Source organism: Limulus polyphemus, unplaced genomic scaffold (assembly GCF_000517525.1).
Source record: "Limulus polyphemus unplaced genomic scaffold, Limulus_polyphemus-2.1.2 Scaffold716, whole genome shotgun sequence".
Lineage (NCBI taxonomy): Eukaryota > Metazoa > Arthropoda > Merostomata > Xiphosura > Limulidae > Limulus > Limulus polyphemus.
The window spans coordinates 343,114-363,956 of record NW_013666326.1 but is presented as its reverse complement, the minus strand read 5'-3'; the positions used below and the strand labels follow the sequence as shown (position 1 = coordinate 363,956).

At 30.9% G+C, this 20,843-nt stretch overlaps 1 protein-coding gene across 1 annotated transcript in view; it reads left to right on the top strand.

The window, feature by feature from the left end:
• Positions 1-20,843, top strand: part of LOC106460134 (transformation/transcription domain-associated protein-like) — a 262,616-nt gene that overhangs the window by 71,348 nt on the left and 170,425 nt on the right. Inside the window, exons 14-18 of the mRNA XM_022386785.1 lie at positions 1,221-1,431; positions 3,752-3,881; positions 6,396-6,537; positions 10,584-10,641; positions 18,792-18,845. Coding sequence (XP_022242493.1) covers positions 1,221-1,431; positions 3,752-3,881; positions 6,396-6,537; positions 10,584-10,641; positions 18,792-18,845 — 595 coding nt within the window. The remainder of the gene's footprint in view (positions 1-1,220; positions 1,432-3,751; positions 3,882-6,395; positions 6,538-10,583; positions 10,642-18,791; positions 18,846-20,843) is intronic.

The following is a 20,843-nucleotide window of genomic DNA, read 5'->3' as shown; positions in this document are numbered from 1 at the left end:
TGTCTTACACTGCTAAATTAGGGATGGCTAGCGCAGATAGCCCTTGTGTAGCTTTGCACAATATTCAAAAACAAACAATTTTACTACATTGTTTTCTGTACAGAGAATTGTCTATTTCACTTCCAGTTTAAACTGTTCCCAAGGGAAACACATTAACGAGCTTAGCTGAGCTTTTAATGGCTCTTGTCTCATAGTTATAAAACCAAACAAATTGTGATAATTACAGAAACATTATCTGCTTTTTGCATGTCATTATTCTGTGTTTTTTGATGCATTATGTAATTGAATAAAAAATAACTTAGTGCAATAATACCATGACTATAAAATACTAGGGTTAAGTTTCATCAATAGTTGACAGCAAAAAGAAGATCTGGGTAAGTACTTTATTTCTTGTTTTTTTTTGTGTATTCTTTATGTATTATTATAAAAGTAATTGAAATGTACAAATGGGAAAATTTTTTAGATTAGATTAGGTAAAATAAATTAATAATAAACTTTTTTCATGAGGTGCGCTTGCGAGCAACTCATGAGTAGACTATGCATTATCTAATTTGGTCGGGTAATGTGAGATATATATTCGCCAAATTATTTACAATATGAGTAGTTGTGAATATTAGTTAGACATAATTCAAAGAGTAATAAAACAATAAAAGTTAAGTACAAACAGATTACTACTATTATGAGTTTAAAGCTATTTAGGATACACAAATGTAGTTTCATATTATAATTTGAAGACTTTCTAGAAAGAAAAAGGGTAATTTACATTTATTTTGATTTGTTTTTGGTGGTTATGACGTTGGTTACATTGACCAACCTTGTATAGAGAAAATATTAGATAAAATATAAGGTTTCAGAGGTTATGCAAATGAATTCTAAGAGGAAGAAAAGTATTTTGAATCTTAACATGAAAATCACTTTACACTTGGACTAGTGAAAAAAAAAAAAGACTTAATATGTTCAAGGACAAATGTTTAATAAAAATACTTCACTAAAATAATCTGATTTTTTTGTATATAAAAGATTTGTAATGTTTGGTGAAAGTCTGTGAAAAGTGGTCACATGGTCAGTCAGTTCAATCGAGCCCGTGTTGAGAGAGAGTAAAAACAAAATAAAGATTATTATTCACATTTTAATGAATGGTCTATGAGGAACTGTAAGAATTTTGGTTTCAGAACCACTGATTTAAAGATATATTCTATTTTTACCAATTTTGTTTTTAGCCATAAACAGCCACAACAACAAACTTCAACATCTTCAATGGCTCCTGTAACTCCAGTAACCCCTGGTGCAACCCATGTTCCTTTATCTGGTGCATCTGCAACATCTAGTGTTATTTCAGGTGTGCAGATGGATATTAAGCAAGAAGGAAAAGAAGATACTCGATGTCCACCTGTACAACTATCAAGCCTTTCTGATAATAAAGAAGAAAAGGTGAAGAATCTGATATAAATGAATAAGAATTTTTAGATTTACTAATATTGTTTATCGTATTTATAGATTTTTTTGCAATTTCATCTATTGATAGAAATTTCGATCTTTTAACACACTCATCACAGACAAGTCAAATTGTACATGTCAGAACTTTTTAAAAAGTTGCATTCAAAATTTAAATAAACTACTTTATTATCATTGTACGCGAATAAACTTGGCATCAAAGTGTTGTTACTAAAACAAAGTTTAATATTATATAAGATTTAATTTTTTAATTTCAAAAGGAAATGTTTTAATGAATTTTCAATCTCCCCTTGTCTGTGTAATGTGACATTTGTTTGCTCTAACATGCCCATTTAATATTTTTACATCACCCCTAATATTTATAACTTTTAATCTTCTTTATAAATCAGAAAGTAAATTCCACTTGGCATACCCTTCTATTAAATTTTTATTTTATTTAAGTTTTAAGTTCTTACTTTTATAAGGAAATATTTAAACCTATCCTCAGTCTCCTCTCATATGAAAATTGTGGCATTTGCTCTCTGTCTTCCCCCTTCTCTAATTTATTTTCCATCCCTCGAAGAAGTATGGAAGTTAACGAAAATTACTCATTATGATATATATATATTACTCAGGCAAAGCATAATTTTTATAGCCATCAATCGTATTTGTTCAGGGAGCCATAAACTGGAAAATCAGACCCACTTACTATGCCCACCTGCCATATCCTCTCTTTCACAAATTGTTAGAAGTTCTCTCTGACATTTTATACTATATTAGTTATAACCAATGGAAGATCAAAGTTTAAATCTATCAAATAACATATTAAGTTATGTTATTTTCTGTACAAGGCACTGTCTATTTTCTCGTTTAGTTTTGAATTTGTTCTCATGGGAATCACATTGACGAAATAAGATGCATTTTTAAAGACTCTTATTGCAGTTAGAAAACTAGAAAAATTATGATCGTTATAGGACATTCTTTGCTTTTTTGTGTATTATTGTTCTGTGTCCTCAGATGGATTATTTAATTAAATAAAAAGTATCTAGTTTAGTAGTACAAAAAAGTAGGTTTAAGTATTACTGACAGTCAACAGCAAAAAAAAAGAAGACCTAAGTAAGTACTTTATTTCTTATTTCCATCAGTATTCTTTATTATTATAAAAATAACTAAAATATAAAAATTAGAAAATTAGGTTAGATAAGGTTAAATTACATAAGATAAATTAAAAGTAATAATGAAAATTCTTCATGAGGTATGCTTTTGAACAGTTCATTATTTATATATTTTGATACAGTAACGTGAGCTACACATTGATTGAGTGATTTACAACTTGTGTGATGGGATTATTAGTTAAGATAGAGTTCATAGGATAATAAAACAAATTTAAGTAGAAACAGTGTATACTGTTATGAGCTTTAATCTATTAAAGATAAACAGTTATACTTTCCTGTTACAATCTGCAGTCATTCTAGAATGAAAAAAAGATAACTTAGATTTATTTCCTATTTCTTTATGTTGGTTATGAGGCTGGTCAAATTGACCAAATGTATATAGAGTTAGGGTAGAAAAAATAACATATAAAATATAAAGTTTTACTGAAATAGAATGTTTGATATTTATTTAGTAGATTTTAGATATTACACAAGTGAAATTTGTCAATTTTCAGATGAAGAAAAGTATTTTTAATCTTAACATGAAAATCACTTTGTACTCAGAGCTGTGAACACTTTGAATCCATATTTACAGATATTTTTGGTCAAAATGCTTCATATAAAAATCTTGTTTTTGTATACAAAAGCCTTGTAATGTTTATTGAAAGCTTGTGTAATTTTGTGAAGATACACAAAACATATTAAAAGTTATTGTATGGTAACATTAAAGGTCAGTTTGGGGTCATGAACTTGTTCGAATTGACCAAGGCCTTAGTGAGAGAGTTAAACTTTTAATTATATGCAGTCATACCATATTAACAATTATTTAATGAAATTAATATGAATTTATGATTTCAAGCAAAATGTTTTTGATTAACCACTAATTTACTTGAATTGTATTGGAAAAAGATGTTCTGTAATTTTGGAGCTTTATTATTATATGAATAAAAAGGAAGAATGTTTGTGAAATGTTTTAAATTATGTTTGATATGAATATAAAGTTATGAAAAATGATAAGTTTGTATTTGTTAACATTATTTTTAAGTGTAAAATGTCAAGGATGGGCTATGATCAGTTCTGTTTTTTTTTATGGGGTTTGAATATTCATTTGTTTTATTATTTAAGCTGCATCAATATTTAGTTAATATGTGTTTTATTAACAGCCAAAGTTTGGGTTTTCTGCATCACAAACAAGTAACCTTTCTGTAGCTGACTGCAGGAGTTTGGTAAAAACACTAGTATGTGGAGTTAAGACTATCACCTGGGGAATCAGTACTTGTAAGATATCAGGAGGTAATATTGAATATATTTGCTGATATTCATAAAATATACTTTGTCAGTTTTTAATTTTACTGTAACATAAATGACCTTAAAATTAGCTTTAGAAAATCATCAACTTATAATTTTTGATTAATGTGCATTTTATTGAACCATGATGATATCTTACCAAAAACATGTGTTAGAGTACATGATTATATTATAATGTTATTTTAAATCTCTCAACACAGATTCGATCGATTTGACCAATCGCATCACCTCTTTGTACTCGTTTAAAGTCTTTATAGTTTTTATACTACTAACTTTTAATATAGTATGTATATCTTCACAAAACTTGGCACACTTTCAGTAAACACTACAAGTCTTTCACATGCAAAAAATCATATTTTTCAGTGAAGTATTTTTAATAAACTAAAAACAGATTTATCTGTGAATATATTGAGTATATATTTTACTAGACCATGTGCAAACTGATTTTCATATTAAGATTACAAATACTTTTCTTCATCTCAAAAATCTCAAATTTCATTTGCTTAATATATAAGTGCCCTGGTGGAATAGTGGTAAGTGTTCTATTCCCCTCGGTGGACATAGCAGATAGACCGATGTGGCTTTGCTATAATAAAACACACACACTTAATCTCAAACCTCCTAACAACATTTCAAATGTTTGTTTTCAGTAATATTTTGTATTTTATCTGTTATTTTCTCTACCCTGACTAGACAAGGGTTGATCAATTTGACTGACCTCATAACCACCAAAAAAATTAAATAAATATGAATTACCCTTTTTTCTTTCTAGAATGACTTCAAATTGTAAGATGAAACTACATTCGTTTATCCTAAGTAGCTTTAAACTTGTAACCACATATATCTATTTATAGTTAAATTTTATTGTTTTATTACCCTTTGAACCATGTCTAACTACTACTTGTGCCATTATAAGTTGTCAATCACTTGGGAAACGTGGAGCTTGCATTATGCTATTGAATTACATTACTCACAAGCTGCTCATTTGTGTGGCTCGTGAAACATTTTTATTATATTATTATTATTTTACCTAATCTAACCTTAACAAATCTAAATAGAACCCTATTTTAACATTTTAGTTACTTTTAATAAAAGCTAAAGAATAAATATGAAAAACAAGAAATATAGTACTTACCTGGGTCTTTCTTTTTTTTTGCTGTCAATGACACATAACACTAATTTTTTCTACTAATGGTAATAATGCATTAATAATTTTTATTTAATTAAATAATGCATCACAGAACATAGATTAATAACATGCAAAAAGCAGATAATTTCCCCTAACTATCACAATTTTTCTGGCTTTCTAACTATGCGACAAGAGCTGTTACAAATTCATCCAAGCTAGTCATTGTCTTTCCTGTGGGAATGAAGCTTGTACTAACAGAGAAGTTTACAACTGTTTGTTCAGAAAGCAACATAATATATTATGTCATTTGATAGGTAAAAATCTTGGTTTTCTATTGGTTATAGATAATATAAAATTAAATCTAAGAGAAATATTTCCCAATCCTGAAAGAGAGGATCTGACAGGTACGTGTGGCAAGAAGAGTCTGATTTTCTATTTGATAGCTCTTTAACCAAACAAAATTGAAAGCAATAAAAATTATGGTGTTTATGAGCAATGATGATTTTACAGTGAGCAATTTATGTTAAATTTCATACTTATTAGAGGGGTGGTGAATAGAATAGAGAAGAGGGGATGCCTAGAGAAAATATGTCACATTTCTCACACTAGGAAAAATACAGGATTTTTTGAAATATTATTTTATAGAATTAAAAATATAAAACTTATATACTATTGAAATAAGGATTATTAGCTATGATTTTATGCTATACTAATTGGTATACCATAAGCAAGAAGTAGTTTAATAAAATTTTGAATGTAAGTCACTAAAACCTTGTGACATGTGCAGTAAATGATGCCCTGGCAGTGAGGGGTAATTTGTGAGTTCAGAGATCAGGAATAAAAGTATTCAACTATGGATTAATCCTATGAAAACTTAAAAACTTATTTCTCTCATGTCCTTTCATTTTCTTTTACATAATATAACTCCATTAAAATATGTATTCCTTTAACCCCTTATCATTTGTAGAAGGTTTTTTTCCATTATGGTAACAATGCCTTAACCACAACAAACCAGGTGGGAAGCATTTAAATGACACGTGAGCCATTTAGCATATATCTACAGGTAGAGATGATGTCTATAATGTGTAAATATATATGTGGAAATGATAAAGGGTTAATAAATATAAAAACACTACATACTATATTAATTTGCATGTAAATTTAAAGTTTAATATCTGATGCCAGCCATAGGTTTCACATTTGATTTTAGTTTTTAAATTTCAAATGTTTATGGTTTTTGTGTTACAAAGCAAATAACTTTCAGTCTCAAGTAGAATTTTTGAAGTCTTTGTTAAATTACAGACAATATAGTGTATACTTTTTATGATTTTGCTGAATTCTTAATTAGTAATATATTATGTTCATCATAGAATCATCAGGAGCCCAAAACAAACAGTTTCAGCCAAAGGAAACGATGGTGTTTATACGTTTAGTGAAACATGCTCTTGTAGCTCTGGATATATATACTCTAGCCTCATCTACACCTGGACAAACTCATCAAACATCTACGTCGTAAGTTCTTTTATAAGTGAACCATTGTATTATCACTAAAGCTTTTAACTTAGTTTTAATCTAGTTGAAATATAAACGTACATGTGATACAAAAGTATTATTTTGGTTCTTGCATTCTTGGGAGTAAAAAGGATTTCCCAGCTTGTTCTTTTTTATATTTTCTGTCAGGCTGTGCACAGTCCAGTGGTTAGTGTACCACACTCAGACTGTGGGTTTGAAGTTCCATAGTTCACATATAATAAAAAGATTGGGGTGCTCCACATTATGGGTGAATTATATGAACAGTCAAATCTCACTATTCTGTCTGACAAAAATAGCCGAAGAGTTGACAATTGATGGTGTTGAGTAGCTGCCTTCCCTCTGGTCTCACTTCAAAATTAGGAATGGCTAGCTCTGTTGTCAATAACAAATGAACCAAAACAAAGAAACAGTTTTCTGCCTTTTTATTTTAGAATGCCACATGTGTGTGATATTATTAACATAATTATGAGAGATTTTTATGGTGGCATACATATTGGCTATAAATGAAGATATCAAAGATATAGTTGAAGTAGCAGTAGTTTCTAAAGTATTCTTAATCTTTTTTATTTTATTTTATAAAGAAATAAAAAGCAACAGGGTAGTAACACATATAACAGAAACCATGGCCATATCATGCAAAGCACACAGCCTCAAAACGTTTTCATCATCTCCATAAAATTTATACATAATACCCTTAAATTGTATAATGTGTAATGTATTCTTTGAAATAAAGTATAAGTCACAAGTCTTTGCTAAGGATTGTTTTCAACAAAAGTGACTTCCAAATGTTATTCCTAATGCTATTAGTATACTTGTGTTTTGTATAATAATTAATTGTTTGATTTTGTCACTTTACTGATTATAAAGCTGTACTCAGATGTTACTTATAATGCACCAAATTCAGTAATTTTCCTTTTGTAAACATAATGTTGTTACACTATTCAACTGAAAATTTTTTGAAGCAGTAAGTGACATTTAAGTTATAGTTTAATTTATAAATATTACTCTGAAACAAAGAATAGATAAATTAGTTTTGTCTTCATAATATTTCATTTATTACCAACTGTGTAGTACCATCTGTATTGTATAATTTTTTCGAGCTTGCAGATATAAATAACTCAGAAAAGTCCTTTAGACCCGCTAACTAAACTAGAATTTTAGAATTTGCATGTCCATGATCTACAACTCGGTTTGTTACACAAGGAATTAGATGAGACACAAATCCAAATAATAATGCAAATGTTTATTAAATGCAAAAGTCAAAAACATTACACTACAAACAGTTTTGAACAATATAAGATAGAAGGATAAGTGTCTTATTCATGTGTAGAACTGAGAGAAAATGTGAAAAAAAACTTTACTGAAAAACCTCATATCAGTTCAGTTGTAAACCTCTGTAGGGTTATACTACAAATGAATACAATTAGCCACAAAAACCCTCACAAGTAAATATTAATTAAAATAAAGCAAAGTAAAATCCAAGTGAAACTTGGATCATCCTACTAAACACTTAATTTCTTTATATGCTGGACTCCTATTCCCTCAAAAATCGGAATCCACAATGATCCTGTAAAAGAAAAATAGCTTAAAAACAGATTTGCTTGCTTTGGATGTTTAACTGTTAAATCCTTTGAGAGTTCTTCTAGCTCTTGCAACCTTAAACAGAGAAGTCAGAAAGAACAATGAAAATTAGCAGAGACTTATACTGAAGCTATGTTGAAAACTTTTAAGTTGTGAAATAACTAAAAATATAACTTTCTTAAAGTAAATATAGCTTTAAATATGATGGTAAAATCACAGTAACACATACAAAATCAGATCTGCATCCATTCTCACAGCAAGTGATCCATATGCTTCAAAAGGGTGTGAGAAAAATATATGTTTCTATAACTGTGTAATGAGTCATCTTTCATGAAAGAGAATGTGAATAACAGCCCAATTATGAATATGGCCAAGAGCATTTCTAGAGAAAGATAAGGTTGAGTAACTATCTTGAGTAGTACCTCACTGTGTTCAAGTAAAGAATGATGAAAAACTCGGTAATTCCTGAAATGTTACACATTAGCTAATGGAATAGAAAATATAAATAATACAGTTCTCTACTTCACATTTCTTCCCCCCTCTTTCCAGGCCGACCTGGTTGCATGCAATTCAAAAATTACCAAATAATAAAAAGCTCGACTGATTTTAGTCAGATAGTGCTAAAGAAGTCGAAATAACTCACCTTTACCTAGTAAAAGCACTTGTCCTATAACAGCTTTTTTCTCTAACTGTATATTGAGCCATCTTTTTCATAAGAAAATATAGATAATAGCCTAATTATAAACATCCACCCACAGCACACTTCTGGTGAAGTAAAAAGTTGAGTAATTTACTTGAGTGCCTTACTGTGTCCAAACAGAAAATGTTGAAAACAATAATTTAAAAAATATTTACACATTAACTAAGGGAGTAGAAAACATACAGTACTATCTATAGTACAATAACAAATGTTGCCTCACCCTGTGTATCTTAGAATATCTTTAATCTTATCAAAAATATTTCACTTTTAAAGTTAAGCAAAGTGGATAATAAATAAAGGCAGAGTCAAGAATATTAAATTATAAATATTTGCGTAGTTAAGAAAGAATTGCAGTCAATCTTACGAAAAAATACAGGGTATCTGTATAATTAACAAATAATGATAATCAGAGTTAAACAAGATGCAAGTTAATTAATTCCATCTTGTTATCTCTCTCTAGCAGATCATATAAAGAGATTACCAGATATAGTTACATCAAACATACCACATGTGGATGTGCATTGTCATGAAGAAGAAGAACACCTTTCCGACTGACGAGTGAAGGGCATTTTTGATGAAAAGCTTGATTTAAATGTTCCAGTTGTTGACTGTAGATCTCTGCATTGACAGTTTGCTGTGAACTGAGGAGTTCAAAATTAGTTACTCCTTTAATATCACACCAAATGTAAAGCAATTTCTGCGGATAGAGTCCAGGTTTTGGGATTGGGAGTGGTTTTTATCTATGACTGAGCCATTGTTTTTGGTGTTTAATATTTGCATAGAAAATCCATTTTTCATCACTGGTGACAATTCTGTCCAAAAATGGTTCACAAGCACTACACGCCACAAGAGATGAGGCACGTTGGAAACGATGTTCATTGGAGATTTTGTGAGGCACACAAACACCTTAGGTATAGAGTTTTCCAATACTCTTTAGATGTTTACGTATTGTTTCATGAGAGACTTGCAATTGTAGGGCCTTTTCACGAGTGTGTTGCCTTGGGTTAGACTCAACAAGCATCTTCAGAGCATGAATATCAATTCCAACATGATGACCCCTGCCATCACAGTTTTTAAGGCTAAAATCGTCTGAACCAACTTTTCTGAACTGTCATTGACACTTACGACATAAACTTCTTTTATATTCTTTGTGGCTACAAGGGCATTATTTTGTTTCTTGTATTCAAACAGTATTACATGCTGGATGTGTGTCTCATCATGTACCATCACTATAAGGGATTAGAGTATACTAAACTTTACACATTTTATAGGCGACACTAATGTGACGAGGCCTGGCATGGCCAGGTGGTTAGGGGGCTCGACTCGCAATCTGTGGGTCATGGGTTCGAATCCCCGTCACACCAAACATGCTCGCTCTTTCAGTTGTGGAGGCATTATAATGTGACAGTCAATCCCACTATTCATTGGTAAAAGAGTAGCCCAAGAGTTGATGGTGGGTGGTGATGACTAGCTGCCTTCCCTCCAGTCTTACACTGCTAAATTAGGGACGGCTAGTGCAGATAGCTCTCGTATAGTTTTGTTTGAAATTCATAACAAACAATCAAAATAATGTGACGTTTAAGTGGTTTGTTTAACTATTATATGTTTTTTGTGGGGTGGTTAATGAAGGTGTTCCAAAATGCGACTTTACGACATAATAAAATCAACAAAACATACATGACATTTTGATGTACTGTTTATATGGTAAGAAGACAAATCTTGAAATTTCTGGTTTATTCTTCAGAATGCAGAGTGTTAGATCTAAAGAGGAAAAGGAAGTTTTAGAACATTTTGCTGGTGTTGTAAGTATTCACTTTTTTATTATTTGTTTTTTTTTACTTTTTAAAACCTTGGTAGATATGATTCTTATTGCCATTCTTGTGAGCGAGGCTTTAATCTGAAATGACAAAAGTCATCAGTAAAATTAAAGATTTTTTAATGTAATTAAAAACTAACCAGATATACTTTTTAACTTTAGATGCAAGTTTCTAGTATACTTTGAAAATCTGATCATGCAAATTGTTAACCAAAACGTTTTTATGTACATGTGTAACTCTAAAATTGTCATATATTAATTTGAAATATTAACAGAATAAAAACAAGTCTTTGAAAGTAATCTGTTGAAATATTTCCCTTTATAAAGTGATATTGTGAATGCATCAATATTTTAATAGTATGGATACATGGCCTTAGTTCCAGGTGAACTACAGTTGTCTGGCACCATCTCGATTGGTAAATCAGATGTCTGAAGAAGATATTTTGTGTTTACATACATACATTACACTCCACTCAATTTTTAGATAGTTTAGCTTTAAAAGCAAATGATATTTCTTAGGTATTAAAATAGCACAATAATTTATCTTTAATGTCTGCTTCTTGTGTTTATTAGCATCATGAAGTCAGTGGTATGGGATGTTATGTTTTCCGACTAGTTCACAGAAAAAATAAATACCAAATGACAATGCATTGTGATCATCACACTTTCAGAAAAGAATTGTACTTAAACTTAATATATCCACAAATGGTGTCAAAACAACACTGCAACATCGTACTGTAGCATTGCATTGCACATTGCCAGATGAGAGTTGTAATTCAATTTGATATTTCTAAAAATGATGTGAGAACTACACTGCAACATCGTGCTGTAACAACACTGTCAGAAGAGAGTTGTAGTTTAACTTGACATTTTCAAACATCATACTGTAACATAACACTGTCAAAAGAGATTTGTAGTTAAACTTGATATTTCAAAGATTGGCATCAGAACAACATTGCAATATCATACTGTAATACGACACAGTCAGAAGAGAATTGTAGTTAAACTTGATATTTCAAATAATGGTGTCAGAGCAACATTGATATCATACTTTAATAATACAATGTATGAAGAGAGATATTATTAAACTTTATATTTCCACAATAGTGTCAGAACAACATTGCAACATCACAATACAAAATTGTACTGTATTAAGCTTAGCAAAAGAAAGAATTTGGTCAGGAAGAATGAGAAAGATAACTGCATAGTGTGACAAATAGCCGAAGATCAGAGTTCTGAGAGATTGCTGCAATTCAAGTCACTTATTGATCCAGGACATGGAGAAACTGCTGGAATCAATGTTGGCTCATTCCTGGTTCACAGGAGAATGATGAAATCTGGTCTTGAATGTGTTAACTCTCCCCACATGGGCTCGGTCAAATTGACTGACCTTGTAACACTTTGTGCTTGTTATAGTTTCCATACTATAACTTTTAATACAGTATGTGTATGTTCACAAAATTTGGCAGACTTTTAGTAAACATTACAAGTCTTTTGTTCAGAAAAAATCAGATTTTTTAATGAAGGGTTTTTACTGAAGATTTGTCCATCAATATATTGAATCTTTTTTTTTACTAGTCCAAGTCCAAAACTATTTCTTGTTATGATTAGAAATATTTTTCTTTGTCTCAAAAATCTCAAAGTTCATTTTTGTAACCTTTAAAACCTCCTAAATAGATATAAAACGTTTTTTTTCCAGTAAAACTTTATATTTTATCTGTTATTACCTTTACCTCAACAATATACTTGCTTATTTAGCCTGCTGACAGATTGCCATAGTAAATGAAATGAAAAGTTGTAAAATCGGAAATAAAATGAGCAGTTGTGCCCTTTTTTTTTTATTTGTCATGAAGTTTCAAAGTACTTCTCTTGAGAGTTTGAGTTGCTAAACATTTCACATTTATTTTCTGTGTTTATTTTACTGTCAATGACTAAAGTAGAAACCTGCAGAAAATATAGCAGTAAGTCGCCATTTGTGTCCGAGAACAGAATGTCTAATGTATCGAATTATATATATCCTACAATGTTTTCTTGGAAAATTCAGAGTAATCACACTGCACTTAGAATCAGTGAAAACGTCTATGCTGACAACAGGATGTGGAATTTATCAGCTTATGTATGTATCCTACAGAGTTTACAACAAGTATTCTCCAGAGTGATAAGAGTTTATTATATGGTTTGTTGCCAATACAATAAACATTTACAATTCTTTGAATATTGTAAGCCTTTCAGGATGTTTGGAATTTAGCAGCATAGGTATACAAAGATGTTATTTGAGCACATGTTATAAAATCTTATTCCCCTTTTCAGCACACTTATTCATCAACCAATAGAAATTCAGATTCCAGTACTACCTATTGCACCCATTTTGTTTCAGTTTGACAAGCTATCTAAGTCTAGTCTTCTTTATAAAGCATAACATTTTATCCCCAACAATTGTAAAATATTTTACCTTTCTAAATGTTATGAATAAACCTGAATTTAAGTTGTTAAGATTCTAACATTGTATAATTTGCTTTTATTTTACCGCAGTTTAGACAATTAGAATAACACACATTCATTAGGCATAACTCTGTATTAGCCTACAAGATACAAATCTTAAACTATAATACAAGTATTTGTACAAAATACAATGATATTTTGGCTACCATACATTACATGTGTATATAAATGTTTAAATTTTGTTTATTTTTCTTAAAACATTGAACAATAAATTAAAAATACACTGAAAACCAAAGATTTTGAGTACTTATGGTGTTATGAAATGTTGCACTCGTGCGTCACATGTGCTAAGCCTCTCTGTAAGCCTCGTTTATTCTTCCAAATGGAGGGTGAAGAGATATTAATTTTTGTAGGCTTCAAATATAAATTTTAGAAAACTATAAAATTATCAAGTTACTGTATTAGAACATACAATATCCATGTAATTTATCTGGGTCTCTAGATCAGCTATATGTGGGTTACAAAAAATCCCATTCCTATTTAGAGCAACAACCTAGTCATCACACTTCAACAGTTTTGGTGAAATTATTACTTTCTTCTTGAAGCTATTTTCAAACAACTGTTAGATTTACATAGAGGGCAACTTCTCTTTCTATTGGTTATAAACACATGCTAATTAGCAGTAGGTGGAACTAGACAAGAGATTTCAAAAGAATGGAGTAATGGGAGGAGCCACTTTAGTAGATTCGTTAGAAATATTGACATCTCAGCAAATCATAGAGATGGGAGGTTCTTATTTTATATTTTTTTATATTAAGCTTGTCCATATCTCAAATATGAGTTTCTAACTCGTTAGCCTCTGTACACTTTGCATGGTAGGTGTAATAAAATGTAAACTGAGCAATAAGACGAGCATGTGTTATGTGAAACACAAAAATTGCTCTTTAGAACTTTTTGCTGTATAATTCCTTTTAAATTAACAAATTAAAACATATATAATATTAAAATTTCAATTATAAACCATGTTTCAATGTCAATTTCATTGACATAAGTAGTAATGAAGTTATTTAATAAAATTTTGAAAATAACTCTCCAAAATGTCATGACATGCACTTTAACCTGCTTGGGTGAAAGGGTTAAAATGATAAAACTATTCCTAACATGCAATAACAAGATCAAGATACACAATTTGCCAAGAAGTAATCAGTTGTGGACTGATAAGTCAAAATTCAAGTTGTTTATTTCCAAAAATGCTAGTAGGTGAGGAGATGTGTGTACAGTTAAGTACAGCAGAGGCTCTTTCAGTGTATGGGAATGAATATCAGCCAATGTAGTGGATAATGTTTACAGATTCGGTAGGATTGTGAATGCTTCCAAGTACATACATATCTTGCAGCTTCATACACGTATCCTCTGGGTTGCCTTTGATTCATCAGAGATTTATCATGCAGCAAGATGATGATCTGAAATATACAACAAACCTAGAGAAGAACTATCTGAAGTGCAAAGCAGATGTTGTTGTCGCTGAAATGATGAAGTGGCCTGCCCAGGGTTCAAACATCAGCATCAGTGAAGAAGTATGGGACTCCTTAGATGAACAAAAGGTCAGAACTGCTCTAATTTTCCTGGGTGATCTTTAGAAGATGCCTGCAAGTACATGCCACAGGATCTCATCAAAAAACACTAAGACAGTGTAAAAGACAGATTTAAAACTTTTCTGCATGCTAAGGGTGAACATACATGGTTTTAAATTTCAGGCAGCTAGCTATGCCTGAAAAAATTCACTTGTTGAAAAACTGATTTAAATATGTCATAGAAAATTAACTGTGTAAAGTAAATGTTGAATTCCACACTTGTGTACATTTAAATTTTTTTCTCAAGTTTTTCAGAGTTGATTGATGGTGCAATTCTATGCATATTGGGAATAGCTTCGACAAACTAAGACAATTATGTCTAACTGAGGAATTTAAACATTGTGCACGTGATGGCCTCAAAACTTACCTGGACAAAAAGAAAGTTGAAAAGTTGAAACACTGCAGGAAGCAACTGCTCTTTCTGATGATTACGTTTTAACACATACCACTTTTGATGAAAAGAAATTCCTACCATCTCAACAGAAACCTGTATCTGTTCAATCCACTAAAGTGGAGAATCCTTCTAAAAAATCCACCTTCTCTAGTTCGAAATCTTCATACAGTCGTGCTAAAACTTCATCAAGGCCTGTCTGCCATTTTGTAAGAAACTTGGTCGTGTTATGTCCAATTGTTGGTGTTTGAAGAAGAAAAGGAGGCAACACTCAGTACGTTTGTATCCACGTATGGACGTAGTTTCACCAGTTCTCCTGATGTTGTTTATTTGGCCACACTGATATAAAAGTTGATGTAGTCAGAGAGGAATTTAGACCTTTTGTGTCTGTTGGTTCTGTGTCATTGGCAAATGACGCTGCCAATCTCATACCAATATGTATTCTACGTGATACTGGGGTAGCTCAATCATTGTTGTTAGAAGGTATATTGCTTTTAGAATCGAGTTCTGCCACTGGTGAGACTGTTATTGCTCAGGGTATTGAGGGTGGCTTTGTTAATGTTCCTCTTCATTACATTTATTTAGCATCAGACCTAGTTTCGGGACCAGTTGTGGTTGGAGTAAGACCTACTCTGCCAATTAAGGGTGTATCATTATTGTTGGGAAACGATTTGGCTGGGGAAAAGTTGTTGCTGAACCTAAAATGATTAATGAGCCGATCCCTGTTTCATATAAGTATGATGTTGTTGTTGAGGAGAATCCTGATGTGTTTCTCTCGTGCTGTGATATGAGCTCAGGCTAAGAAATTAAGCCCAAATAAATGATAAACATAGATTCAGATGACGATATTATAGATTTGTCTCGGACTTTTTTGGATCTGACAGGGATCTTGTGGATAACTGTCTTACTGATGATTCCAGGGTGACTGACAATGATGGACATGAGGAATCTAGTTTACCTGGTGAAGTTCTGTTTGCTAAAAGCAAACTGATCACTGAGCAAGAAAAGGATCCACTGATCTCTTCACTACTTAAATATGCAATCCCAAAAGATGAACTGGAGAAAGTTGCAAATGGTGTACTTATGAGAAAATGGTGACAACCAGATGTGCCAGCTTCAGACTGGGCTATTGTTTAATACATTATTGTTTCCAAAACATATCATTCTGAAATTTTGAAAGTTGCCCATGAACTCCCCATGGGAGGTCAGTTAGGTGTCAACAAGACATGTGACAAAATTATGAGACATTTCTTTTAGCCAAAAATTAGGCAAGACGTTTCTCAGTTTTTTAAAACTTGTCATACATGTCAGTTGATCAGCAAACCTCATCAAAAAATTTCTGTTGCTCCTCTGAAACCTATCCCAGTTTTTGAAGAACCCTTGTTGATTATGTTGGGCCTTAACCAAAAACTCGGTCAGGGAACCAGTATTTGTTGACTATCATGTGTGCATCCATTTGATTCCCTGAAGCTATCCCTTTAAAAAACATTTCAGCCCAAAAAATTTTTAAGGCTTTGATTAATTTCTTTACTTTTGTTGGCTTGCCCAAAGAAATTCAGTCTGATCAGGGATCAAGTTTTATGTCAGGGTTGTTTCAACAACTTATTTGTCAGCTTGGTGCTAAACAGATCAAATCTAATGCATACCATCCAGAATCGCAAGGTGCTCTTGAGAGATTCCATTCTACCTTGAAATATATGATGCAGACTTACTGTCTCAATAAAGAGAAGGATTGTAATGCAGGAGTTAATTTTTTATTACTTGCTGTTCGTGAGTCAATTCAGGAGTCGTTTGGGTTTACCCTGTTTGAGTTGGTGTTTGGCCATTCAGTGCATGGTCTTTTTAAGTTGCTGAAGGAACAGTGGTTGAAAGATGATCCAAAAGAAATGCATTTATTGGAATATGTTTCCAAGTTTTGGTCCAGACTATGACATGCTTGTGAATTGGCTATTGAAAATTTGAGGTTATCTCAAACTAGAATGAAAAATGTTTATGAATACAAGGCTGAAGAACTTAAGTTCCATCCTGGTGACATAGTTTTAGTATTGTTATCCCGTATGGGACATCCACTCAAAAAAAGAGAAGACTGTTAAATTGGAGTTTATCACTACAAGAGTATGACTTGAAGATAATCCATGTCAAAGGGGTGATAACATTTGTTCTGATGCACTTTGACGTGCTATGTGATTTTATGATCATGAGGTTATTTGCATTGATTTTGTTATATACTGTCATGATTATTGCAGTTGTATAATTCTTTAAATAATGCATTAAGTCAATGTATATATGTAATATCTTAGTTAAAAATTGTCCAATGCCTATTTTTAATTCTCTAAGGAGGGAGATGTGACCGATTTACTATTATTTGTTTCAGTTGAGTTTATATTTAGAAATGTACATAACTTATACTGTTAAATATGTATTGCAAAATACCCGACTATTCTCTAAAGTTATAGAAGATTCTTGAGTGTAAGAATCAACAATATACATGTGTACATAAATGCTAGTGTAGCGTTTGTATTATTGCATAACTGAAATTTCGAGAAACTCTCTACATGCCTAACCAACATGACACACCTAAAAACAGTATCTATTATTGGTTTGCTACAGTTGATGTGATATAAACTTCAGAAGCTATAACTGTGATTGTTATAATGCGTATTAATTGGCACACTTCAGATATTTGACCAGGAACATTTATAAATTTCGAACATTACAAACCATTTAACTTCAGTCTATTCACATCGGACATTAGTACTTTTACGAAAACATACCCAACTTCATTGGTAGGAAAAAATCAGTGTGTGATCAGTGAAGACCACAGAGTTAGCTAGCTCCCTATTAAGTGAATTGAACATACATTAACTTGAAATTAACTCGCTCATCATGAACACTTGATAAGATAACAAGGAAGTTCCAGATTATAAAGAAGACTTTATATTGCTTGTAAGTTTATGAAACTTTCGTATATAAGTCATTGTTTGTAATGACTGTTATTGTAAATTGTGTTATTGGTTGTATATTAAATTATATTTGCATTAAAAAAAGAAAACTGTGTGTATTAATCTTGTTGGAAAATATCATAAATTGGATACATATCAGCATTTATTTAACTACTAAATCTTAGAGTACAATTGAACTTGATTTTAGGCTATTGGAAATTGTAATATGTAACAGGCTATACAAATAAAGTATGAAAAATGTGTGATGAAATATTTTTGTTCTTAGCAGCAAAATCACTTTTCAATCAAACTGACTTAGTAAAGGCTTCATAAGTTCACAGGCAATGTTTTAGTAAAAGTATTTTATCAAAATTCTGAATTTTTTTGTACAATTTTGTAATGTTTACTAAAAGTTGGCTAAATTTTGTGAAGATACTTTTAGTAAATTCATAATTATATTAAACACTATTATGAGATCAGCCAATTTGACTGAGTGCATAAACAGAGGGCTAATATGGATATGTAAGGTGTCATCACCATGTGTTGCTTTTTCTTGCTGATATGTTTTTATGATTATTCCTGTATGTTATGTTTTTCTAGAGTTTGATATACATGCCTCATTGTTCACAAACTGATGAAATTGACTATTTAATTCTTTCTCTTAAGTTTTCCATTAACAGATAACTTGTTGGTGAGTGAGAATGACATTTTTTTTAATAATTTCTAGTTTACAATGATGAATTCCTTGACTTTTAAGGAGGTCTTTTCTACAACAATTGATGTAAGTATATTTTAAAATATCAATATTAAACATGTACATTTAATCTTTTTCTCCACCATGGGTTTGCCATTTGGTATTAAAGATTCTTACATTAGAATTAATATTTTATTTAAATGGTAAACATTTGGTAACCTATAAAAATGTTCAATAATACATCAGTAAAATGTTTTCATAAACTTCTTATTGGCTGAGAAGTAGTTACAGTATCTGCCCAGGAACTGTGGCTAGAATGCCTTTAATTTTAGTTCCATCTTGTACTTGTAAGAATTAACATGGTACCATAAGTGTAGTGCTAATATATTTTTTTTACTTTCAATTTTTTTGTGAATATATAATATAGAAATAAGTATATATAAAGATATTTTAACAAAATGTAACTCAATCTTCAATTTTCGTGTTCAAACCACTCAGAAGAACAACTGTGCTTTTTTGTATGGAAAAAAAGATACCTTCCAGATCTATAACTCACTTACCTATAAGAACAAATGTGCTTGAAATAAGTGTTCACAATATTTATTTTTGTCAAATTGATAACAGACTTCCAAACAAGTAGCAAATATTTAGCATGAACAAATTTTTTAATGAACAAATTGTCCTTCTTTTTCAGTGCCACTAACCAAAAGAGATACATTTCATCTTTGCATTATGTTCATTAAGATATTCTTAAGAAGTACTAGATAGAGCATATAGCAGTTCTGTTGTCTTTTTTTTATTCTTGTCCAAAGATCTTAGTCTGATAAGCTAGACAAACTTACATCTGCTTTGAATATTCCTTGCTAGAGAAAATTGAAGCTGCTTTGAAAAAAAAGGCTTTGATTATCTAGTACAGCAATTATCTGTATGAAAGGTGTTTTTGACATAAGTAATAATACAATCACATTTTTTGATAAACTAATGCAGAATTTTATGTTGCTCTGTCATTGTCTTTAAAGATAACAGGCAAATGATAGTACAAAGTAATTTAACACAATAATATTTACAAAATATGCACAAAATTCTTGAGGTAAAAGGGAATTTCAGCTATAATTTGTCATCAAATCTTTGAAAGAAATAGTTTGGTTGAAAATTCATCTGCTATTTCTCTTCACAAACTTTGCATCAGTTCTTGGAAATGTATATGAGGACTATGTGGAAAAATTAAACATCCATACAAACATTATGATTTACCTCTATTGATAAGGGCACAAGAACTAGGGGTTCTGAGCAACTGCTGGTGATGTTCAAAGAAGTTTTGATTTGTCAATAGTTTGCACAAAGCTGTGTTAGCATAAATTGATTTTTTAAAGATATAGCTTTTGAACTTTTTGCTAGTCTTGCAGTGCTATTGCATATGTATTATTAGTCAATATGAGAAAATATGGTGTTATTCACTTCAGGAAAAGTTTGTTCCTAGTATTGAAATTAAAAAAGCCTGTTGTGTTGGGTAGTCTGACTAACTTATCAGTTTGTTTGCTTTCAATATTTTAATGTAAGCAAGTTGTAAGTATTGTAATAAGGGCTGTGGTAAATGTGTTTTTTGCATAACTCTTTTAACATGGGCTCGGTCATAACCATTTTGGGCTTGGTGTAATTTTCATGCTATAACTTTTAAATTAATAAGTGTATATTTATGAAATTTGGAAGATTATCAGTAAACATTACAATTCTTTCATGGGCAAAATATCAAATTTATTTATTAAGTTATAAGGTTTGTAAAGCAATTTTTTCTCATGCCCTTTTTTTTTCTTATTTTCCCATGTTTTTCCAAAATTTTAAAATCAAAAATACTTTTGTGCATCAGAAAATTTCCAAATTTCACATGCAAAATCTTTATAATGTCCAGATATGTATAAAACGTTTCTCAAGAAAAACTTTTTATTTTATCTGTTATTTTCAGTAACGATCTCTGTATGGATTTGGTTGATTTGACCAATCTCGAAATGAATATAAATTTTGCATGTTTCATTCTAGAATGAACACAGATTATATCATGAAAACATAAATGTTTAGACTAAATAG